This window comes from Poecilia reticulata, chromosome 4 (genome assembly GCF_904066995.2).
Source record: "Poecilia reticulata chromosome 4, P_reticulata-male-v2, whole genome shotgun sequence".
In the NCBI taxonomy this organism is placed as follows: Eukaryota; Metazoa; Chordata; class Actinopteri; order Cyprinodontiformes; family Poeciliidae; genus Poecilia; species Poecilia reticulata.
In genome coordinates, this window is record NC_088833.1 from 14,017,385 (window position 1) to 14,043,284 (window position 25,900).

General features: G+C 39.0%; 1 protein-coding gene across 4 annotated transcripts; it reads right to left on the bottom strand.

Moving 5' to 3' along the window:
- Nucleotides 1-938: 938 nt before the first annotated feature.
- rubcn (rubicon autophagy regulator) lies at nucleotides 939-23,947 on the bottom strand. 4 transcript variants are annotated; one of them, XM_008406828.3, is made up of 22 exons: nucleotides 23,456-23,947; nucleotides 20,812-20,965; nucleotides 20,304-20,387; nucleotides 19,263-19,422; nucleotides 19,023-19,129; nucleotides 18,625-18,874; nucleotides 17,009-17,431; nucleotides 16,458-16,505; nucleotides 15,179-15,274; nucleotides 14,317-14,432; nucleotides 14,010-14,208; nucleotides 13,631-13,738; nucleotides 12,817-12,891; nucleotides 9,529-9,589; nucleotides 9,055-9,187; nucleotides 8,778-8,923; nucleotides 8,327-8,391; nucleotides 7,639-7,877; nucleotides 6,368-6,429; nucleotides 6,116-6,269; nucleotides 5,037-5,130; nucleotides 939-1,727 (listed from the first exon to the last, which is right to left on the bottom strand). In XM_008406828.3, exons 1-22 carry the CDS (start codon nucleotides 23,494-23,496, stop codon nucleotides 1,573-1,575), a joined length of 2,970 nt encoding a protein of 989 aa, XP_008405050.2. In that variant the 5' UTR covers nucleotides 23,497-23,947; the 3' UTR covers nucleotides 939-1,572. The 4 variants fall into 4 exon arrangements, with proteins under 4 accessions (XP_008405050.2, XP_017159994.2, XP_017159995.2 ...); XM_017304505.2 differs by lacking the exon at nucleotides 16,458-16,505 and having other exon boundaries at nucleotides 23,456-23,946; XM_017304506.2 differs by lacking the exon at nucleotides 12,817-12,891 and having other exon boundaries at nucleotides 23,456-23,946.
- Between the last annotated feature and the right edge of the window lie 1,953 nt (nucleotides 23,948-25,900).

The following is a 25,900-nucleotide window of genomic DNA, read 5'->3' on the forward strand; positions in this document are numbered from 1 at the left end:
AACCTCGAGAATAAATATAACATACATTTCTGCTCATTTATACTGGTCCACAAATGAAAAATATGAAAATCTAATCGTTAACATAAGTGCAAAACACTTTTCTAAAAAGTCTAAAATACAATTTTTCACCTAATCTCATTTCTTTAGACAACACATGGAGTTACCTGGAAAAAATAAAATAAAAAAATGTCACATAACCCCCAAACATGAACGGGACGATCATTTTAAACCTCACAGAAAGCCAATTTGCTAAACTTGAGTTTAACCTAAGAAAGTGATGAATTAAGTTATTACAACATTAGATCAAAACCGCTTCAGGCATCATTAGAGTCAGTAACATTTCAAGCTCAAAGTTCACGTTCTTAAAACAAACATTAGCAAAATGACATCCAAACTCCACCAGAACACACCGGATCAGTGCAAAGAACCAAACACGCAGTTATCTCAAAAGCTGCAACAATAGAAATCAGCAAGGGCAGCAGGTAAATATGCACACGCATTCAAAGTCCACTTTAGTTACCACACACACACGCACCCCAAGCAGCAGGACGACTGATCATTTCCAGTTTTACCGATAACGTTTGCAACAATGACTCCCGTTCCTGCAAATTCAGCTTTGCTGAGACACTCCACCATCGTTTCCGTTACATGCTCATTGGTCACAAAAGGTCGGCATAAAACACAAAACATAAGGCTCAAAACATAGAAAAGCACATTGTAAATATTTTCTTAATATTCAAAATAAAACAAAACTGCACCTGAAAAGTCCATTTAAACAATTATTACTCGTCAAATCTTAAAAGTTATGCATTTTTAAACTTCCAGTGTTATTCTCACAAATAAATGAATCCTACCATGTTAGGCGTCAACGAAACAAAATGTCAAACTAATAAAATAAGCATTTTACCAGTATGTGTAAAGAGGGACAAGCCGCGGGCTAAATTAAATACTCTTATTTTGTTGACAGATTGGTTACATTTCACAACACACAAGTGCTGAAAGTTAAAGATGGTCTTTGGCTCGTGTTGCAGATAAAACTGCAAAATTATTAGCATCAAGTGACTGTGCAAGGCCGCAGGTTTGATCTCTCATACAGAGCTGGTCTATTTGTACAGGAATGATTCAGCACTGTTGAGGAAAGCTGGTAAGGAGGAGAAGAGTTACATAAATATAATAAACTTAAAAATAATTTTCAATCAAAACAATTCAACAGATTTTTTTGAGGCGTAAAGGCTGAATTGTTAGCTTGTTAGGTTTAAGAAATTAAATCTTCAATGTGTCAATTTTAAAAGAATGCCTTATTAGTTGTTTTTGCCCACGTTGTGGAGAAAATTCAGCTAAATTTGCATAATAATCGATATACTTTTCAAGCATTAATAAAAATAAAGTGCATATCTTGAAGGGGCTTGTAGAAAACATTCATCTCAAAACTCCACTTCCATACGTGGTCAAAAAAAAAAAAAAAAAAGAAGCTTTCTCTGGTGATCTGAGAGGAATGAGCTGGAGACGGGGAGAAGGTCAGAGGCTACAATCATCGTCGATTTGTCCTCCAATTCTTCTTCTTTCCTGAGGTCATCGTGTTGCCGGCACCAAGTCTCCCCCTCCTTCGTCCTCTTGCTCCTCCATGTTTCTGCGTGCCATCCTCTCCCGGCGCTCAGCCAGCCTCCTACACCGGGGGCAGTCTTTACTCGTCCTGAAGCAGCTCTGATGGTAACAGGCGTGGCACTCTGAAAGGGGAGGAGGAACACAGGAACATTAGCACGCAAAAAGACAACTACACGTCGGACTGCGTGCAAAAGCCAGTCGCAAACAGGCTCAACCAGTTTGCGCGCCGTCAGATAAGTTGCACAAGAAAAAAAAAGTAGCCAATCAGAAGCAGAGCTGAGGGAGGACGGGCGTATAAAAAGCACGGAGGTGAAAGTCAGCGAGGCAGATGGGAGGAAGCAGTTCGTGCCCTCAGAGTCTCAACATTAAACCTGCACAGACTCGTCCTGATGCTCATTAGCAGTGAAACCAGTTTCAACCTGTGCAGCACTTCATTTCATTTGCCCTCGTACGAAATAATGTGGAAAAACATCATGTCTAAGAAGATGGATTCATGAGATGAAACTCAAGGTGAATTTAAAAACACGTTTATTTCAAGTTGAAGTGAAGATAAAAATAAATAAATAAAAAGCCACAACTGTACAAGGCATAAATAATCTCTTCAACATCACAGATGAATTCTGACAGCAAACCAAAAACTAGCGGATAAAGAAAATCAAATAGAGAACAACGCAAGTGATCAAACTAAAATCCTCCACTTGCTCAGGCAGAAAAACATGAGGAGAAACCAACTCTGACAGGCGTCCATTTTGAAATTCAGAACCAAAAGGAGTTTAAAACTGTAAACACGATAGAGGGGACGCACACCTTCTGTGACGTCATTTAGCAGCATTATTTTTCTAATGAAGGCAGCCATTCAAAGCTAAACAGAACAAAATATGACAGCTATTCCTTCTGGAACCAGAAGGGATAGCTTGAGTTTAACCTAGAGGTACAAATTATCCAGTTAAGACCATTTTTGCTGATCTAATTGCAAATCGGATGTCCACCACCATCTGGCAAAATATCTACCCACCACCAGCTGTGCAACCAGAAGAGCCAAAACCAACACCAGCCCAGTAACACCAGGAACGCAAAACAGTAAATGAAGAAAAGTTAAAAAGATTCCCACACCACAAGAAGATCATAAGGGTGCGAAACGGCAGTGAGAGATGTCTAAAATGGTTGAGAAAATTTCCAAAAGACCATGATGCTGAAGCTACAGCTCCACTCACTGTCCCACAACACACCAAATTACAGCTTTATACACCGTTAGAGTGGGTTTAATAAATGACAATTCATTAAAAAGTTGCTAATAAAGAGGTTAGGGATGTTCAAATTCAATCAGTTATTGACTGTCAGTCAATTTAATAAATCTAATCCAAAAATGGTAAAAAGTACATATTAAGTGGGTCTAAACATGAGGAAATTATAGGGATTTTGTTGAAAATTAAGCACCGTCACGTCTATAAAGACAGGACAGAAACTCCTGATACAATCCCATACTGCGTAGTGCATGTGAATTGGGATCAAGGGTGTGCAATTAACAGAGCTAAACTGTTTCAACCATGAAGGCACATTAAGAATCCACTGATCATTTGTTGAAAAACAAAATCTTTGATCCATTGGTTTCAAGCAGCTAGCATGCCGATGCGAGTGAAACATGATATGTGCAGACAGCACACTGTAGCACAGGATTAAATAATGCTGTTGTTAGTCATATGGTGTGATATGACGGTCACAACTGCATCACTTCTGTAACAGTGGCACACATGTGCACAGATGCAGTCCTAGCCTGTTTGGTGCCCTGGGCGAACCACCCAGGAGATCTTGTTGTTGTTTCTATTATGATATCCTGCCACCGATATGACGATCTACCCACAGGTCTAGTCTACATAGAGTTAATTTCCATATCAAAACAGAGAGCAAATATGATGGCTGTTAGTGAAGCATGAGTTAACTGGCTCAAGCTTAACAGCTTAACAGCTTGAGCCAGTTAGTTATTACAGTAACACTGTAATAGTGTGGCATTTACTGCAATGTAATGCTGCCGAGTCATAACACACGTGGAATTGGTTGTAAGAAAACAGCAAACTGGTACTCTGTTTTGGCTTTATCGACTCAGATTCACATTTTTTTTAAAAAAAGAAAAATCTCAATCAGGACATCTCTAGTTTTAAACCCATTTTCTAAAAAATAAACATACAGCAGGACATGGCTTTGAACTGAACAGTTTTTGCTCTATCTAGAAAACAGTCATAATCTCAAGTCTCTAAATTGACCATTAAAAAAAAACCCAGTAAAACAAGAGAGAAAATGTAGAAAAAGTGCAAAATGTGTAATAAATGGAAAAGAATCTTGGATATAAATATAACAAGTCTTAAAACTGTTTTGCATACGGCTCGTACTTTTACCTAGCAGTTATAACAAAATAGTGCTCTCTAATTTCAAGAAACAGGCTTTATTAAACTTTCCAGATAAATAAATCTTCCTCAGCATCTACTCTTGACCTCCAACTCCTCCATCTCCATCCTCAGTCTCTCTGTTCTCCTCTGTCGACGCTCCATCCTCCCCTCCGCTCACCCTGCCTTTAGTTAATCTCCTGGCTTTGCGGGTTTTTTTATTTCTCCATTTCGTCTCGGCTGCATCTGCTGTACCCTCTCGCTCTTCCTTCACCACCTCCGCATTCACTACCACGTCACTTTCGCCGCTCTCTCCTTCCTTCTCCTCCTTGCTTTCGTTTTTTGAAAAAACATTTGCTAGCTTATGTAGTTTCAGTAGTTTGAAGACGGAAATTTTTTCAGTTTTTACTGAATCTGTGTCTTTCTGAGCTTTCTCTTCCTCCTCTGTTCTTACCAGTGATCTTTTTATACACTTTTCATTTCCTTCTTCCTCTTTCGATTCCATTTCTTGTTCATTGTCATTTCTTTTCGAGAAACTCTTTACTCGATTACCCCTGCGCCCTTTCCCCTCCTGTCCTGCTTCATCCAAACTCTCAAGGCTGCTGCACTTTTCACTATCACTTCTGTCTTGCTTTAATCTCTTTATTCGTAGAGGCTTCAACAAACTCACTTTTTCTCTTCTTGCAAGTTCATCTTCACTTCCCTTGCTCTCAAGCTCTTCCTTCCTCTCCTTTTCAGCTATCCCTATCTTCTCCTGTTGCTTCTCACTTTCTACAATCCAGGGAACTGAGTTAACCGTCTTCCCAGCACTAAAATGCCGAAGCGTTCCCTCTCTCGCGGATGTATCCCTGGACTCCTCCTTCCGTTCGTTTCCTCCATCCTGCTGCTCTCTGCTGTTCACCTCCTGATCTACCCCCAGCTCCTCTCCGCCCTCCCCTTCTTTCCTGTCTCTGGAAAGCGCTCTCGCCAGTCTACGAGGGGTCGGGATCTTCCAGTCTCTCCAGTTTAGTTGAAAGGGAATGCGGGAGGACTGGGGTCTTGAGGGCTCACCTTCGCAGCGCTGGCACTTGCCGAGCTGGAAAGGGAAGATGATGTCTTTGTCGTTGTTGCAGAACTCGCAGACAAAGCCCTTCGCCTGACACAACTGAGGGAGAGAGAAAGCAAAAAAATGATTAAAAACTACTGGGACAATGTGAAGTAAGGCTGAAGCGATTAATCGGGTTAAACGTGACGAATCGATTATTGAAGTGATCGTCAACTAATTTAGTAATCGAATAATTGTTAACCTGAAATATGCAGGCTCACAAGAAGCACATTATGCTAAAAGAAAACACTCAGAGCGGTAATTAAACTGAAACTGTACAAAAAAATAAACATTTTGCATTCAAGAATAAAAAAAAAACTACTTCTGTAAACATGTTCAACCCAGAACTATTAAGAGTAGCATAGTTTTAGCTTCACCTGATATAAATTCTGTAAAAAAAAAAAATCTAATTATTAATCAGTTAATTCAAATATTCAACCCTACACTGTATTAAGGCAAGCAGAAAGAGCTGAACTTTTAAGACACATCGTTTCTCTACAAATGAGACACTCAAGCAATGCTGTGTTGTTGCATTTTTATTCCCCCCGTTTGAAAGACAGAAATGAAAAAATAAAATTCCTCCTTTAAAGTATTTATGGTAACATTTTATTTGAAGGGATGTGCATGAGAAAAATGCCAACTTTGCATGATTTTGTAAATAATGACAATTTAATGCAAAGTTGGCATTTTTAATGGACTTTCAATGCAACATTAAGAGCAACTTTGCATTAAAAGTGTCATTATTTACCGAATGACATTTCACGATAACAGTCAAACATTGATAAAGACTTCTTTATGTTCATGACAGGTGTTAGGTCATGTTTATGACTGTGTCATGTCAGTCTTATGCACACCCCTTCAAATAAAGTGTTGCCGTATTTATTATACTGTCAAAAAGGCTTAAGTGTTTAATTGGAAAAAATCTGCAGAATGTGCCAGTTTATATATTTTTATCCAGTTAATCATCAGAATAATTAATAACTATAATAACAAATAATTGCAGCACTAATATGAAGTCAACCAGTTGTCATAGCAGCCGTCTTACCACGCAACCAGCCACATGCATGGTGCCAAGCTTAAGCAGCTCTTTCAACCGAGGAGCCAGTTCTCCGTTGCGAACAGCAGTGAGATCGTTGAGCGAGAAGAGGTGAAGGTCCTCGGTCAGGTGACCCGGCACGCTGTCAAACTGGTCAAGAACCCTGAAAGGAAGACGCACAAGCAAACGGGTGATGTTCTCCAGTCCAGGAGCTTTTTCCATCCCAAACAGGCTTTGGTTAATGCGAACAGAGAGGCTTACCCTCTGGCAAAGCGACAAGTCTTGAAGAGATTTTTCATGTGAAAAAGTTGCACTCTTAAAACCTGAAGAAAAAAAAAAAAAAAAAAGTTACTCAAGTATTCAATATGAAAAAATACAACATAAATAGAATTGGAGTTTTAAAGAGCTTTTGGTCTAGAGCACTGCTGAAATCCAACCCTTTTCCATTCAGCAATTGCTACAAGCTCATGTTATCCACAACACTCTTCAGTATGGATGCTATTACTGAAGGAGGAATACTCAAATTTAGCCATTTCCACCATCACAAATGTGAAAACAGCTAAAACTGAAGTCAGAGGAAGCAGAAAAGTTATAAGAAGCCATTTCATTTTAAAATGCTAATTTCTCACAGAGACACATTGACTGCTCCTTATAAAAAAGGGGTGAGACTTCAGAAAATAATAAATGATCTTGGCAGGACCAAAATAGAGTAAGAAAAAAAAAAAGCAGCAAAAACTTTGAAACATGTCCAAAAAGCCTCAAACGACTCATTTAAAAAGAAACTTCAGTAAAGTCTGGCCCCTTGGAGTCTAAACATCATCATGCTTTCCTTCAATCGGTTTATCTCTCAAACAAAACCCTGAAAGAGTGAAGTGATCTAGTCAGCTGATGATGAGCTTTTACTTTTAACTAAATGTGAACAATGAAGTCTAAATCCAAATTTTAATAAAAATATATAGAAACAGCTACAAAAACAGATTTTAAACACTTACATTTTATCAGTTTATTTAATAAGTTTTGGGCTTTTCATTTTATTTTGGGGTCATTTCTTTTTAATTATTAGGCATAAACGTCAGTGCTGACAAGTATAGGTTGCCTCACTGCAGAATAAATTTACTTGAAGGTAAAAACACCATAATGTAAACCTCAGATATCGCTGGTGGTTTAAAATAAATATTCTTTAGGAAGAATCCGTTTTCTACTAAGCTGTGTGAAAAACATTAAAATCCTGTTTCTGGCCATTTCTTTCCTCACCCTGCAGCTCTGTAATGCTGTGTGCCACTGAAGCAGCATTAAGAGACTTTTTTTTTAGCATCATTTTAAGAGCAGCTGATAAATGCTGAATGTCTCTATTCATCCCAACTCATTACTCAAAATGCAGCAGGTCACAAGTTTGTCATTTCACTCTTTGCGGACTTGATATTCTTCCCTCTGGGATGTTTGTGAGGATAAGAAATGTCTCCTTTAGCCGAATGCAACCCGTGAGTCTTCGTAAACATCAGCATGGAAAATGTTACCGCCTCTGAACTCACCCTGACAGACTCCAGAGACTTGATCTTCTTGTACAAGCCGTTGTTGATGTCACTCGGGTTGAACAGAGGGTCTCCTGAAATCTTGCTCAACAGGTCCCGGGCGAAGTTGCTGACGTAGTACTTGCTGAAGTCCCACTTCCTGAGAACTCGGCCGGGAACAATCGCCTGGGCGTTCTCGTGGCAGCACTGGCAGAAGTAGCGGCCGAGGTATTCGCAGTATCGCAGACGCTTGATGTAGTCTGAGGCGAGGGCAGCCAGCAGAAACAACAGGGAGAGAAGACGTGGTCAAACAAAAATAAAAATAAAAAAATCTAATTGCCACTTTTTATATAAATTTGACCAATTAAGACAAAAAAATGTAGGAGATTTTCAGTCTGATTGGCTCAAACAGGTGACAAACTGACAACTGTAACTTTAATGCAAAAAAAAAAAAAAGTATTTTTAATAACAGAGAGAACTTAACATAATTGAGATGATGAATGAAGCTATTAAAAGCAAACCATTTTTCAAAGAAATTAAGAAAAAAATAAAAACATAGAAATAGACTATAAATGAAGTGTCAGTCAGTCTATTAAGCATTAATGTGTCTTAATGTGTTGGAAATGTCAAAAAGGTAAAACCCAATTTAAAACCATCTAGCACTTTGTTTCCTGTTGTGCATTAGTATTACTGTAACTGCAGGTCATACCTGGGTCAATTTTGGTGCCGCATCCAGCACAGCGGTAGTTCTGCTTGGCAACAATGATCTTCCTCCTGAAATGAAACGAAAGACCAAACAATTTGGCTATTTAGGTTGCAGTGGTCTTATGCAAACTCACATCTACAATCAATTTTTAAGTAATTTTTAGAAATATCTTTAAATGTGAAGACAAAGAAGATGGGTTTACCTTATGGCATTACTAAAAATATTTGCTTGTTAGGTCCTTGACTTTATCGAGTGTTGAAGTTTAAATTTCAATTATTTTAAATAAATCCCCAGTGTTTGTTACAGTCTTATTTGGCAGGTAGCTCTGATAAAAATGAAGCCCCACATGTTGCAACAAAGTCAATAAATTTTATGAAAAGCTTTTCAGTAAATGACGGTTAAAACAACTGATTTAAAAAGGCAGCAAAGTGAGGGAGAACTTATGTTTACGGACTTTGGTGCAGGATGGATGTTGAAGATGATTTGCGGTCTCGGCGGCGCCCACTCGAGGTTGCCTCGAACTCGAATCCTCAACTTGTAGATATCTGCGTGCTCTCCGTCATCAGGAGAGATGGGCAGAGAGTCGGGAATAGGCAGCAGCTGGTAGGAGACGAGAGGAAAGCTTAGATACGCTCCACTGCTTTCCAGATCATGTTTGCAAAACACAAAACCTTTAACTATTGTCCGAGGGACCATCGTGTTTTAGTTCAGATTAAAATGAGGCGTTGCACCTTCTGTGGAGCATCGTGCTCTGGGACCAGCCAGTCGAGCTCTGAAGCTGCAGGAAGCTGCATGCCCTCGAACTGCCTTAGCAAACCCATCGCCACCGACTCAGCCGAGTTAGACTGGAGGAAGGAGGGAGAGCTAAAGAAAAACAAACAATAGGAACAACATGTAAATACCTCTTAAAAGAGCCACACCTGGTCTCTGCTAATCAACAGAAGCGCAACAAAACCCCCCAGTCTGGTTAACGGTGCAGAAAAGATGCAAATTTATATAAAATGGAAGTTCCTGAAAAATGTCTCTGGAGGATAAATGAGGGGTTTTCTCTGGTTTTATTGTACCAGTTTACTTTTTCTGAGAGATTTAAACTTGCGAAATACAAAAACATTGCAGAGAATAAAAATGATAAGATCAAATAGTACCAGAATTCAAAAGATAAAACCAAAGAGACTTTGTTAATAATGCACAAAACTGCAGCTTACATGGATTCAGAGCTCAGGAAGGACCTGCCACTGGAGCTTACGCTGCGCTTTATGTCTGCATCTAAAGACACAGCGAGAACAGAGCGGTTTAATCAGAGGACATCACAGGTTTACAAGTTTTAACCTGCAAAACAAAGTATTCTCACTTTTTTTGCACCACTGGTAGAGATTAGTTAAAAGCAGTAAAATAAATTAATCTTGGATTACAGTACAATACGAAACTTTTTACTAACTTTGATCCTGCCACAACCAGAGAAGCGCCCAACAAATGAATGAATCTGAAGCATTTTGGTACTTTAAAATCAAATTTAAAGCTGACCAGAGTGTTGAGAAACTTTTAAATCAGTAAAAATTGTGACTTATTGTTTCCCTGGGGGAATAAATATAAAGTGAAATAGAATTAGAATTCATTATTCAGTGGGCAAAACAGCAAAACAAAATTTTAATAGCAACTCTAAAAATGCAGGTCAAACAGATAAATAGTTATCCAATCTTCAAAATGGGAAAGATAAATGAACATCTCTTTCAAGTAGCAAATGGTGTTTAAAGGCTAAATAAAGAGCTCGGTTTATTTTGCCACCATTCACAGCAAAGAATATCAAATAAGAGTCTTTGAAATTTTATTTTACACTAGTACAGATCTCTACCAGAGGTGCTACTCATTGTGAAGGGTGTTGTACCATAAAATATTCAAAGTATCTCAGGGATTTAAAGACTTCAATGCTACAAATAGAAGGAAAATAATTCTATAGCAAGTTAAAAAGAAAAACTGGAAGAAGTTTCTCATTAGCTTTGTTTCCCCATCAGGAAGTTAGAAGAGAGAATTAACTACAGGAAGAGTACAAAAAGCCATTAGACAGTTAAACTGAAGCATTTTAACATTTAAACTTTACAAAATGAGGAATCTACTGAAGAAGAAAAAAACATTTAGTTGATTATTAAATTAAAGCAGGAGCATGCAGCAGAAGCTTGACAGATTCTTCTACATCACCAAAGAAAGGAAATAAGTAGAACAGGTTTGGCAGAGCAGGAGAACGCCTATAGGGGATTTTTCCTCATATCAGTTTCTCTTCATCACAGGATTAACATTTCGGCTTGTCACATAGCACAGATTACACTCGGAGCCTTTCACACGTCCAATAGACGTTCTCAGCAGAAAGAGCCGGTAATCAAGTCAATAAAAAGGCTTTTTAGCTCTGCAGAGGAAAACATCTGCATAATTAGAGTAACATTTTGATTTGGATGAGTTAGCGTGAGACGATGGCTCTGTCTGCGCTGATTATTCAGGCAAGTTGGTGATTGAAATTTGACACAATTTTAGTCTGTCGCAAAAAGAGGAGTGAGGTGCAATCATAGCAGAAAAATTAAGAGACTTTTTGTTGAGGAATCTACCATCAAGGTGAGGGATTCTTTAAGTTACATGAAGCAGAAAATAACTGCAGGTTATTATTATTATTAGAATTATAAAAAATTAAATAAATAAAAATCAGGAAACACTTAATATGTTGCTTCCTATTTTAGATACTGAATCCCAGTACCTACAAGCCACAGTGTTTACTTTTATTAAAAAAAAATTTAAAAAAATAACAAAATGTGCAGGAAATGTACAAGAGGATTAGAAATACTCACTACCATAAAACATAAAATAATGAAGTGGATGGATTATGATAATGGAAGAAGCTGCAGTTACAGCATGATGCCACTAGTTTCACTCATCTCCTCCTTTAAAGCCGACAGATACAGGCACACAGGTCTCCTGCGCCACCAAAGCCTTGAATCAGCAGAGTAACAAGCACACAGGTCAACTCGGGTGAGGAGGCAGCTGGCTCGTCTCCAAACAAGACAGAGTAACACAGAAACTAATCTCACTATTAACGGCTACTTCTATAGAAAAAAAACCCCCAAACAAATCACTCAATTATGATGTTGGTCTGAACACTGCAGATGTTCAAATATGTCTATTTATTACGAAATTATAACTCACAATTTTGAGCCCAATGACCAGGCGTTTTACTTCCAGTAATCATTCTTTTAGAATAAACAAGACAAGGCCTTTGTAAATTGAATTAAAAGAAAAGGCATATTTATTTTTCTGTACTTTTCCTAGAACCTTCTAATTGTTGTGCACAACGACAAACTATATCCCAAGTCCAGCAGAAAAGAAATGCCATCACATTATAATATCCTAATAAAAACGTGCTTTAAGACAAATTTATAGTAACTCTCAAAATAACTCATACCACTTAAACTTTTTCACTTTTTCTCATGCATTTAATAAAAAATGAAACCTGGTGCAGTTGAAGAAAAATGATACTTTTTTTTTTTTTTTAAACATAAATCTGAAGGAAGTGGTGTGGAAAAAAACTTAAAGAAGGTTCTCTGGTCAGGATTGTAATCTTGCACTGCAGAGCACCCTGAACACGATTCCCAAAACAAAGATGGTGGTGGCAGCTCACGCTTTGGGGGACGCTTTTCAAAGCAGGAACAGTGAAGCTGACCTGAACTGACAGCGTGATAGATGAGGCCATGCAACAAGAAAATGTCTGAGACTCAGCAAAAGACTCACTACTGGAGTAAAGCTTCAGCTTCAAAGTCGAACAACTAGCCTAAAGGTAAGAGTTACACTGTAATGGCACATGCCAAAGCGTAATCATCAAATTATGAATCTGTGGAAAGACTTGAAAGCAGGTCTGCACAAGTTTCATTCAAATCTGAAATTAGACGCGCAAACCTATTAAAGACAAGCTGAGGTTGTTGTACAAACTATCTTACACCGGTTGGCTTAAGCCATTTATGTTTGTTGTAATCAATCCCTCACATTACAGTATATCGTCCTTAAGTTTACATTCTTTTAATCTTTGCGTTCAACTACATTTCTCAATGTTCTGTCACTTTGCTGCTGTTACACATGAATTTCTCCACTGTGGGACAATAAAAGTAATTTCTATTCTATTCTATTGACTCCAAGTCACTAAATAAAATTTGTCACGCTTCCCAGGTTTTTTTTTTAACAAAAACTACACCACTTCCATTTCAGTTCACAATTATGGTCGATCGCCTGTTGCATAAAATTTCAAGTACTTTCTAAGTACATATAAATTTGTGGTTGGAACATGTCAAGCGGTATGAATACTTTTCAAAGTCATTATAAATTACAGATTCTTCATAAAGTCCAGTGAAGCTTGAAGCTGGTATTTTTTTTTCCCCCAGTTTGGATCAGAGCCACCCGCTTCCTCTCTGTATAGAGCCGTACGGAGCTGCGTCGGCCGCGAGTCAGCCAGCAGATACCTGAGAAGAGGGAGGCGAGTGATAAGGAGAGGCCGCTCTGAGACACCGCCAGCAGGGACTGGCCCTCACAGCCATCTGAGAGACAGAAACTAACATTCAGCACTGTCACTGCCCACAGGAGCACACCCACTCAGACATTTCAACACTGGACACAGAGGTGTGTTAGTGTTCCAGCCAAACACAGTCTGCACTCAGAAGGGAGCTGTGAACGTCAAAGGTTAATAAATCAACAGTACTGAAAAATGTAATGAAACGCACTTGGGTTTAATGAGCACGCATCCAAGAGAATCATTAATTATCAACATAATCCATGTTTAGACGTAGATGTTCTGTTAATCATCTCAGGTTTTCAGATGACGGGAGATTTTATGAAGCTTTTACAGCCGGAGCTCCCATATGAGCCCCTAATGGGCTCATCACGTGTCGCCAGTAGGACTATTTTACATCCACAGTCAGCAGACTGGCCGCTGTACTCTGACCTGCAGGTTATAGGAGATGATATAAGCTGATTGGTGAGCAGCCAATGATGTTATGAGATGATGATTCGTGAAGAAAATGGAGGGGGGGGGGGGGGGGGAATCAATTTACAAAATAGTTTTGGGAAGGATATAAATTAAAGAAAATATTTTCTGTTTGGATTAAAGTAATAAATTTGGATCTTTGAAAGCAGCTAGAAGTGAAGTCGATCCCCTGCATTATTTAATTACACCTCACTATATTGATGAAACTGATCAACTTTTTCTTTTGTAGAAAATAAAACATCAATTAAATTTGTAACTTTTTTCCATTCTTATCCCTCGTTCCCTCTCTGTACCTTGCAGTTCACACTCCTCCACCTCCTCGGCCGAGCCGGAGTCGGACAGGCCCTGGTAGGAGTCCTGAGAGCTCCTCCTGGAGCCTCCGCTGTCAGTGGAGTGGAAATCTGAGCACAAGGAAATAGTTTCAACAAGTTATGCAAAAAAATATCACAAATGTGACTTTTTTCTGAGCATGTGCGGAACCCGTTACTGGTAAAAAGATTGTTAGGTTTTCTCTCATGTTTTGTCCCACATCACATCAGCAACTAAAAGAGGTAAAGAAAGTTTAAGCCCCCCTTACCAACAAGTTATTTACAGAATTTAGGTTTCATGTAAAATACTAATTAGTTGAATATTTTGAGAGAGAGCTGGGTGTTGAGTTGTAACTTGGCGTACGGTGCTGGGAGGTTGTGCAGGGCGGCAGACGGCTGCGGCGGATCTGCTGCCTCCGCAGACGGATTTTTTGTTTGAGCTGCTGAATCTCGGAGTCGCTGTCTCCCTCCTCCTCGCCGTTCTCCTCCTGGCGCAGCATGTTGTACTTCATCAGCTCAATGGCGGCGATGAGGGACTCCGAGATGCTGAAATGAGCATTTTCCTGCAAAGCATGGATATTACCCAACATGTTGCTATCTCCCAAATTTAAACTCTTCAAGTTCCTTTGTCATCCTGTTAAACCGTGACCCGACGTGAATCAGGACTCTACCTTTTCTAGGTCAGCACAGCTGCCAAAGTCCTGCTCTGACAGGTAGCTGATGAGGCTCTGTCCCTTCGATGGCTTCCTGAACATCCCATCTGGCACACTGCTGTACTGGGGCCCATCTGATGTCAACACAGTACACACAACTTTAAGTCAATACGCAAAACACACAAACAAGGGAAAACAAATTATGTTTGATTAAGCTTCATCTTATTATATCTATGAATTTGCTCAAAGCCATTTATAAACATGTTTTTTTTGTCTGCAGAATAAAAGGGATGACTTTTCCAAAACTTTTCACTAAGATTTTGCTTCCGAGTTAAATTAAAATGATTTATTTTAAGATTTTTTCCAAAACCTGTCAAAAGGTTTGTTTGTTTTTATCAACAATAAACATGTTGGAGTAATATAATGGGCAATATTTAGGTCATTCAAGCAGCAGAAGCTCAAAATAAACATTTATTTTGAATTTATGGAAGTAAAAACTTGCATCAGCAAATCATTTTATAGTCACATAAACAATAAATGTTTATGTGACTATAAACATGTTTTGTCGGCTTAAATAAAAAAAGAAATTGAAATATTTTCCTTCCAAGAAAGATTTCCTGAAATTTTCCTTTTACGGTTTATTGTATCCCTGCAATGCAAACTTGGAGCTCTTGATCTAAACTAAAAAAACAATTCAGCTTAAAAAAAAAAAAACAAGTACTTAGTCATACCAGATATATTAATTATCGGGTATGTGTTTAATTATGTATTTTGTAGTAAAATAAAAACAAACTTCTGCTTCTTTCAAAAACAACAAAATACCACTGAAACCTGAACGTGAAGAAAAGGCGAATCTTTTCTAACAGGATATGAGACTCACAGGATTCCATGTAAAGAGAACTGGGGGTGCTGGCATCGCTGCGCTGAGGAGAGAAGGGACTGTAGTCTTTCATGCTGGAGTTGTCGCTTGCTGATTCTGAACAACAAAAACAAACAAGTTTTTACAAACTATAAATATACCTTATTCACTGCATTCTACAGGCTGCATTCTACAGCCTTAATGGAAACGTGTATGAAAAAGTGATGGAAGACAATGAAATGCTTAACTTCTTTTTGATATTTGTTTACATAAATCATGGATATTACCTGCATGGAGGAACAAGTAAAATAATTTAAAATAAGTATTGAACATCAATTTTCCTGAATAAATACATTTCTAGTCTTTCCATTGGCATGATATGCACATCACATGTCTGTAATAAAGCAGCTGGTTCCTAAAAACATCATAGTGTGGGGCGCCCTTGAAAAAAGGACAGTTAGTCCTTTTTTGATAATGAGTGTGTGTTTCCAGGATAGATGGGAATCCCAAGCACACGGTCAAGGAAGCTCTTAATAGACGGAACAAGTCCATAATCTATCTTGACTCCAACTCAAAATCTATGGAAAAAACTAGAGACAGGCTGTGTGGGAGAACGGGCCAGAATCACTCCTCAGCAAAGCATGTGACTCAGTTTCCCCACAGAGGCCTGGAAGTTGTTTTTAACCAAGCAAGTTTTGTTTCACTACATATTTACCAGAAGTCTGTGTGTTATTCCACCCACGACTTAATGTGGGGATGAATTTGCTGGCTGATGCCAACATCTGGTGGAAATTTCCAGCCACTGACCCCATTAGAAATATCTAAACTGAGAAAAATTTGTTCAATACTTGCTTTAACTGTAGTAGATACTATTAAACTTGGACTATGGAGTAAAGTGTTTTAAACTAAATACAATTTTGGACTTAATCATAAAAACTGCTGAATTCTTGATTGTAAAAGTTCTTTGCCTCACCTTGTTGAACATAAAAAAAGTCACATTAAAAATGTCATAGTCCTGCAATATTTTCAGTGAAATGATAGGACAGGAAACAGAAACCAAATATGTGCATGAACAAAAGAAAAGTCACAAAGGAGGTAACCATTTGTTTCATGAATTTGAAACAATTTATCAAAATGGAAAAAAAATGTTATAAAATGGAGCTCCTGAGGAACCAATCGCGAGCTGAGCACAAGACTGGAAATGAGAAGGGTAAAATTTATAAACATGCAGTAAAAAGAAAAGTAAGGGAGGGTGAAATGGGGTCAAATGATGGGAGTACAGGTAAACTGCACCGCCAACCTGCTACTGGATCCTCTATTATTATGGTGATTTTTCTGTGGCCCCCTCCTTCGCATGTGAGTGAAAAGAGAGTAGAGAGATAAAGGAGAAAGACAGTTTAACTGGAGCTGAAAGGGAAAACAAATCTGAGCAAAACAGAGGAAGTTGGGTCAACTTTAAAGCGCTCTCTGGCAGGAAGTTACAAAGGCAGGGTTCCTACATATTTTACATGTTATATGGACAAACAGAAAGACAGACCAGCACAGCAAAGGAATGGATGGAGAGCAATATGGATAGACAGATAGATGGATATAAAATTATTTAGGGAGTAAAGTCTGAATATCAAAATATTTTTCCAAACATTTTCATCCAAATCTGAAAAACACTCCCATCGAATTCCAGACTTTCCCAGATTGTGTAGGAACCCTCTGATAATGAATCCGCTTCGTTTTTACTGCTAAATAACTAGCCCAGTAAAACAGCTCGACTTTACATGTCATCATTAAAATCATTTCATTATTTAATATATTTGAGCATTTAGTTGTCTAGCACATTCAGTCCCCGTCACTCACCATTCCTGAGTTTTTGACTGATACCCGTGTCCGAAAACGAGCGGGTGTGTGCTTTGGCCCCCCTGCTGAGGCCCCTCTGGCCCTCTGAGAAAGACGAGCGCCTCGGAGGGGTGGAGGTCTGGGAACTCTGCTGTGTGCAGGGTTCCTTAGTCTGGTCCTGCTCGCTGCTGTGGATGGAGCTTCGGGAATCGCGGCGACTGCGTTGCCCCAGGTTACCGATAGCCAGATACTCCGGCCCGTCGTCGGAGTCGCCATCGCAGGAGTCCCCGGCCTCGGGCTGAACGGAGGAGGATGGGGACTCCGACAGGGAGATATGAGGGACGGAAATTGATCCAGGAGATGGCGTCACACCTTGTTCACCATCCCCCGGCCTGGACACGACCACCCAGGGAGTTTCCGCGCTGCTGGCTGGAGAGGTAGTGTCTGCATCACAGCATCAACAAAAATATTACCACAGAAAATTGCAGAGAAACAGAAAAACATGTTTACTTTGGTTTATTATATTGCGCAAAAAGGTGAACTCTGCTACGGTTGTTACTGATGCCAAATTTCAGGCAGAGGAAGCACAGCTGTGCAACAGCACATGAAAAGAAAAAGGAGTGAAGAAAATTACATTAAAATAAGAAATAAACGTATTAAGTACTGAATAATAAAAAAAATGTTAAAGTTAAAATAAGAAAACTAAATACGATACCAAACTGAATGTAAACTTTGACTTTTATGGGCAAGTTGCAGTGAATCTCTTGAGTCCCAATTTAAACAGGACAATAAACTACATTAGATTTTGCACAGCTCAGGTTTTTAGGCAACTTGTTCCAGTGTTGAGCTGCCTCACCTCATCTAGCTCCATAGCTGTAGGACACCGATGATATGAGCGCTCTACACGGTTCACGCCTGACAATCAACTCCAAAACGTAAGTAGGTCTGAGAAAATTCACTGCCTAAAATCTCTCATTTCGCAAACAGTAAGACTTCACTTCCCTGGTGTTGGCTGGGATTCTGGCTGCAGCATTTGTACTAGCAGCATCTGCATTTCTAAAATTTGGACTATTCAAAATTTTTCGAAAGCTCTAGCTTTTCGATCTTTATGTATAAAAGAGACCTAACCTGATAGTAACTTGGAGTATGAAAAAGAAAAAAGTCATTTCCTGCTAGAGAAAACATCGAAATAGTTTCTGTAATGAGGTGGCTGCGTCTCAAATACTGATCTCATCCGCAAACAAGCCTTCTGAATGTTTAGTTCAGTCAGTAAATTCACAAACTGCTGTGAATTCACAGCAACATAGCCAATATGTTTACAAACATTTGCTGAAAATCTGGGTGAAAAGACGACCATCTACCAATAGTCTAGCTAGCATAACATCATTGACGATTCAAAAAAAGTGACATTAGAGAAGGAGAAATAAGGATGGATCAATAACCTTTGTTCTTTTGTCAATCATTGGGAAAGATAATGAACTCACCCTGCAGAAACCAGCAATAGATTTTTCACCTATTTAATATTTATCCTAACAACTACAAAGAAAAAACATAAATGAAAAGGACAACCTGCTAATAAATCCTTTTAGCACATCTTGAAAACATGACGTAGATATATTCAGACACATAGAACCTACACTTGGTATTGATGCTTTCTTCACTTGTGTTGTTGCCTTTAGGGGATCTAGCAGCTGTAGTGTTTGCTGGCCTGTAATTGGCTGCGACCGCTTCTCGCAGAGAGCAGTTTGAGGTGGTTAGTCTGCGGTTCAGAGAGTCTCCTCCAGGAGCCGTGTCGGCGTTCCTCCAGGTCCCCAGGGCCCCTGGCAGCACACACAGGCTCTGGCTCTTCAGCAGACTCAGGCACGGAGAGCCTTTCAGCGGGGAAAGCTGGAGGAAAGAAATTACTTGAGGTGATTCCTTTTTATACTCCTTACAACTTGCACTCAACCATACTTGACTAATGGATGATGGTGAACTAATTTCACCATCCAAACAGAGGCAGTTTGAAGCACACGTGAAAGCTTGAGTAACCCACCCCAACCGTGTCTACTTGGGCCAGCAGTTTGGGATTATTCTGCTCCACAGCCTCCAGACACTGAAACATGGCCGTCACATGAGGCTCGCTCAGCAGGAAGGCGTCGTCTGAAGGGCACGGACACGAGGAAGAAACAAAACAAAAAAAACAAAAAAAAGAAAAAACATGTAAACAGGAACCACTGGAGAACACAGAAGGAGTAAACAGTGTTTGATTTTCACTCCCAACCAGTGCACTCACCGTTGTAATATTTCCGTGTGTTTCCCAGATGCCTCAGCAGAGGTTTGAGCTGAGCTGACAGCTTATGAACCTGCAAGCTGTGCAGCAACCAGTGCTCGGCCTTGTGGCTCTCACCGGCTCTGTGCACCCCGCCGCTCAGAACCGGCTCCAGGTGACTGAACTGAAAAATGAAAACAAAAAATATATATATTTATATCCAAAGCAAACATGTTATTTGTTATTTGGAAGCACTACAAAACAGCACTTAACCTGAACTAACAAGAACAGAAAGCAAGAGATCACATGACTGTTATGTCACAGTTAAGCCCTGCTGATCAGCAACAGCAGCAAAAAATTAGGATAATTACATTTCAGCTACTAATAGTCCATCTGTTGCTCAAAAATCCCACAAAAACAAAGAGCTGTGGGGATTCATTTCATTCTTCACATGACATAACAATAAAATACGCCTACCAAGTTACATAAGAAGATTTAGGATGCCTGACATTTTTTATGATTAATGATTTTTGCCCCTCCAAATGCACTTTTTTTTTCTAAAGCGGATTTTCATCCTTTTTCTTACGCAAATTAATTCACACTAGAGAACACATTGGCATGAATTCAATTTGTTATCCTTTTAATCCTTAGTAAACTAGATGCTATAGTAGCCCACATCTATTTGATGAATCCCTACGCATCCTATATTATGAAAGAAATCATTGTTTTCCTATCTTAAATTACCAAATGAGGAGGTATATCATCGCAGCAAACAGTCCTAATTTGCAGTAAAGATATGTTCAAAATCTAGAACTACTTTGATGTTTAAATAAACATAGAAAAATTAAATTATCCTTGTAGCTTAACTTTCTCAAGACACTTCCAAACTCGCCAAGCAAGAAACTGACACAAAGTTTCTAGGTCTAGTAATGTGCACATTAAAAATGCAGAACTGAAAGAAATCACCCTCTCTTTTTCAAAGTTTACATTTACAGTAAATTTCCCCAAAGATTTTAATCTGATGCCAAGATTCCACTTTTGCTCCCCTCTCTGAGAAGCCCATACCTGTTCAACGTGCATGGCGAGGTGGGGGCTGATGTAGCGAACACACCAAACAAAAGGCCAGTAATCTCGCTGCTTGTAGTACATCTGCAACGGTAAACCAGTTTTTAAAACATTAAGAAATATCAGTTTTTATAAATAACAAAACGCAGTTATAAAGAACAGCATTGCAATAAAGTGTGGGATGTTGCCTGATAACAATAATGCTGGTTGAGTCCAAGGTAAAATGATCAATATCACTTTATTATTATTATTATTATTATTATTATTGCCTCCTTTAAACCATAGTAAGGTTCACAAAATGGCTTAAAAAAAAAAAAAAAACTTTTCTACATTATGTTTTCAATCACTTGTCAACGTAATAACGTTTCAGTTGGCTAGCCAAGTTGATGATTAGGGTCAAAGTTGATCAAAAGCTGCAACTTGGGCTCAAGTGTGAGAACGCCCACCGATGAAAGATGAAGTTCATCTTCAAGAAAAAGAAAACTGAAACAAAGCTTCATCCCCCGACCTGCTCGTTCTTCAGTCTGTGACCGAGGATGTTGTTCATGTCCTTGTGCAGCCTCTGCAGGCCGCCGTACCGCGACCAGACGTTGGGGTTGTTGGTGGACACGAGGCCCTCCACCGTGGTCTTCAGGCTGGACAGCAGCTTCCATTGCTCCCTCCTGGAAGCACAAAAGGGAACCGGGATGAAGAAAGAAAGAAAAAAAAAAAGACGCAGGGTGAGGAGGTTAAGGAAGGAAGTAAAGAAGTGCTGGTGACAGCAATGTGGTTCAACAGATCAAAACACATTCCATGAAAAAAAAGGATGTCTCAGCAACTTAATGAAAGTTACAGTCCAGTGAATAGCTGTCCTGTCCAACTCAATGCTTCACAGAGAAAATGTTATATCTATAACCATTTCTACCTACAACATAAGAGATCTAGGAATTTATATCTCATTTCACACTAGCCTTGATTATAGATAAACTTCAACATTGTTGATTTGACTTTCTAAATGACATTATTGTATCATTCATATTGAAATCCCTGTTGCTCCATCAGAATGAGATCCTACATACATTACAGCTCATAGTCATGCTGGTTTTAATCCAGTACTTTCCTTTTACCCTCTAAAGATACGTAGCTGCAAGAGGAGAACAAATCTGTAGAGGGTATCTGGAGGGGACAGTCTGTTATGATAACTTTGTGCTTTTGTTAGGTAATGAAAAAGTCAAAGATATGTCACACAATGTACATCTAAAATAGACTGAAAGATGATAAATGTAGACACATTCTATCAGACTAGAACTGATAACTCTGATAGAGCAGAGGGTCACATTTATGAGAACAAATCTTGTCTGTGTGAAATGTGGTCAGCCACTAATCAAATCACATCATGTAACTGGCTTAAGGTTAGATAAAACTCCTCACATACTGCAGAGCCAGCTGAAGTTAGACAGCTACAGAGGACAGAGTGTGTCTAAAGGCTTGTACAGGAGCAGAGAAATCTGTTTTTTTTTTTTTTTTGTTTGTTTGTTTTTTGCTGGAGGTGGAAAGAAGAGGAACAAAAACTAAGGAAAAAAAAATCACTCCTGGAAAGTCCTCCTGCAGCAGTAAATGAAAGTCACAATAAAAAATAAAAAAAATAACCCAGATTATGTGTCAAGAACAAGCTTTAGGAACTCCCAAACCATTCTGCAAATCTGCAGAAATACTCAGATGATTCTGCAGTAATCAGGTGTTTCAGAGATGGACGAGAAGTTCAGTACAGAGAGCAGGCGGATCAGTTTGTGTCATGGAAACAATCATCTTATCTTGAATTTCAACAAAATAGAGGAGAAGACTGTACATTTCAGAAGAAATAGGGTCAGGTCAAACACCATTTCTAACATGGGAGAATAAATGGAGATGGTGGGGAAGTAAAAATACCTGGGGGTTCAACTGGAGAACAGTGTGAACACAACAGTGCAGCAACTTACAAGAAAAGACAGAGCAGACTGTACTTTTTAAAGAAGTTTAGGTCCTTCAGTGCTTCCAGTAGGCTGCTGCAGCTCTACATGTCTGTTGTGAAGAGTAAAATCTCTTCTGCCATCATATGTTGGGGCAGCAACATCCAAACCAGAGACTTAAAAAGGCTCAACAACCTGATAATGAAAGATGGTTCTGTTCTGGGGATGACTGTCAAACCCTACAACAGAGTCTTCAATCAGAGGTTTCTTTAGATTTGCTGTAATACAGACAGCTACAGAAGTTCCTTCCTGCCTAAAGCCATTTACAACAACTCTTTAAAGAAAATTGTACAAGTTAAAATATTTAATTTGCTTCTGGAGTTAAAAAAGTATTTTTTAATTGAACTGAGCTATGTTCTTGCAGCTCTGGGAGAGAACAAATGTCACTGCTCTTGTGTAGGTTATAAATACCTCAAGTGTTAACCTCCTGTGTTAAAAATCCAACTCAAAGAGGCGGTTGACATTTTCAATAGTTTACAACGGATTGTGTATAAAAGGGCACATGTAGAAATTTGTCAAACATTGATGGAGATTTTACAGTTAAAACATCTTCTAATATGTGAACGGACAGAGAAAACCCAAATTGCTTAAGAATACAACTTAATTGTTTTATTGTTGTTGTTTTTTATATTACCATTCACTAGAATCATATAACTTTGAAAAAAAAGTGAATAGTAACATAACTGTCCGAATTCGTATGTCTAAATGCAACAATAGCACGGAGAACCTGCAAAACCTTATTTAACAGTTAGCATTAGCTGCTAGCACAACTTGACCGGGATTAGCCTTTCTCTATGAGCGCTTAGTTAATAATTTGCAATAATAAAGCTAATGGATAACTGGAAGTCATTTCAAATAGATAACGTAACGTAACAAAACTGTCAAAGTAATCAGTGTCTGATAACAGCTTCACTTTTAATGACTGGATACAAATGTCCACTAAGCCTTAGCATCACAGCTAAAACTCACGCTAAAGGCGCTTCTGTAATAAAAACAAAACATTTCTTGCCACCTTTATCTAAACAGTCAACAAAAAAGAATGTCGATGCGTGTTTTAGTTGTGTTGTGCTGTGCTGTGCTGTGCTGTTAATCTGGCGAAACAAAAACGCAAACCCAACCCCCGGCTATCCGGAGGTAAAGCGCCCAGCCCAAGCTGTCACTTGCCTGCGCTCCTCCGCCTCTCCCTCCGCCGTAACCTCCATCATGTCATTCAGGCGGAGCCGGCTGCCCACCAAAGCTGCCAGTTTCCCGCTAACTCCTGTGATATTATGCTCAAAAAAGTTTCAACGCTACTGGAAAGGTTGCTGGAGGGAGTCACCTAAACTCCGAGTCTCCCGCCGCCATGTCTGTGGTGCCGAGCCAACAACCAAAAACAAAACAGGCCGCATTTCAGCTCTCATCGGCGGATGCTGCATCAGCGAGTGGGCGGTGCAAACGGCCGCCGCCCTGCCTACTTTTGCACTGAAGAAGCAAAACTTGTAAAATTAGATAGTGGCGGTTTTGTTTCGTCTAGTCTTTTTGGGTGGATGTAAATCAATATCTTTCAATTGATTTCAGTAAGTTTTCAGTTTATCCATTCAGAGGATTTAAGCAATCAGTTACCGGTTAACTTTCTAGACCTTTCTATGCGACTTCCAAACGAACCTTTAGCAGATACTGCCCCCTGGTGTTTGAAAATAGCAACGTCATTAGTCCATCAAAATAACACTTATGACGGGATATAACCTAGAAATTAGCATGTAATTTATGCTTCTTACAAAACTATTTAATTTATCATGATTGAAAAAGATTACTTAAAGAAAACTCCATGATGCAACACAGCTGTTTTGTGCTATTTATGAATTTTGTTTTACTTTGTCTTTTGAATGTCAAATTGTGAAAACGAAAAATGTTGCAACGTTTCTTTACACTAGATCCATCAAGTGAACTCATAGATTTATTTTTTCTGAGAACATAGAAAAGTCGGTATGTTTCCTTTTTGTTTGTTTGTTGGTTGGTTTGTTTGATTTTTAATTCACCTCAGAAAGGTTGCTACTATATTACGTCCACGTGAAGGCGCCATTGTGCTGAACAGAACCAAACTGTTTGGCTTAAGAAAAAACGTATTTCTATCGTTAGATGGCAGTGGTGTGTCAGAACCAAACGGTTTATATTTATTATACCGCTACAATAAAAAGAAGACACCATTCTCTTTGGTTTTTAGGTCATTGACACATATTAAAAATCACCTGTTCTTTACCAAGCCTAACCTCAAAAACCACACAACAGGCTCCCCGTTCTCATTATTTTTAACTAAATCAAAATAGAAAAGTTGTGTGTGGACAAACAAGACAGCCCTGTTGCTCCTATAGGATCTGAAGGGAAAGTTCAATTAAAATACTGAAAGCAGTTTTCAGCTCTGAAGCACACAGGTGTGTTAGCACAATGTCAAAAGCAAAAAAAGATCAGCAATGACCTTACAGTACATCTTGTGATAAGAATAAAATGGAGCAATTGCACAACTGCGGAGTAGGTAGTGATGAGTTCTGTGAGAAGACCGTGACCAAAGTTTGAACTAAAACCAGGTCATGAAAGCAGTTAAGCTATATTGTAAGGAAGAGCTGCCCTAAAATCCTCCATAACAAAGAGGTAAAGAATAACAGAGATTTATAACTTCCCATCATTTCCATGATAAGCTATTGGATCATATGTTGCTTTTCTGTTGTTTTTTTTCTAGTAAATAATTGCAGAACGTGCTTTTACACACTTGAGGTCAGAATTAATATAAGAAGATAAAGAATAAGGACACAGTTGAAAGAGAGGATGTAATTTCTTTTACAGGATGTTTATTAGGCGAGACTGCATATGACCGAATGAGTGTCTGTGCTTGCATAAAACACACATGAACTCATGTATTTATGACACAGAACAATGTCAGCAGCACAAATGACGAATTCCTGGATTGACTAAGCCTTCCATTGTCTTCTACGACATCACATGAAACCAGAGACTCCTTACTGCTTTACAATCACTCTTTGCAATCTCTCAGGAACTGTGTTCAAATTATGTAACAAAACGTTTTTTTTCTGGGCTGAAAACTAATGCCATAAATCTTTTATATATTTTGCTCCAGATCAATTGATATTACACAAAAGACAGATTTGTATTGTCTGCCAGCGGTGTTTAATGTGTCACATATGAAAAATGAGCTTCAGGAGCCAGAACATGTCGAGACAAAGACAGAATAAAGCTGTAGGGCAGCGAAACATTCATTCATTCATGGTATTAAATATACTGAAGCACTTTGCTCATGGTGACGTTAAAAAAACACCCTCCCCTAACCTTGCGCAACGCTAATGGGGCTTAAGTGACTCATAACTGTGAAGTGCCGCAGCATGAACACACTTGATCTGTGGAAAGTATGTGAAAAGGAAGGCCTGCCACTTAATAGTTTATGACAGAGTGCTGTTCAGAGCCCGATAACGCTGCTCTTGGAGTTTGCTCTTTCACAGTTGGGATTGTGGCGGAAGGTTGACACAACCGGGTCTTCGTAACCCCAAATGAGGCAAAGCATGCTGTTTAATCAAGTTACAGAACGGCTCCGTTCTCAGTGCATTGTGCAGTTCAGTT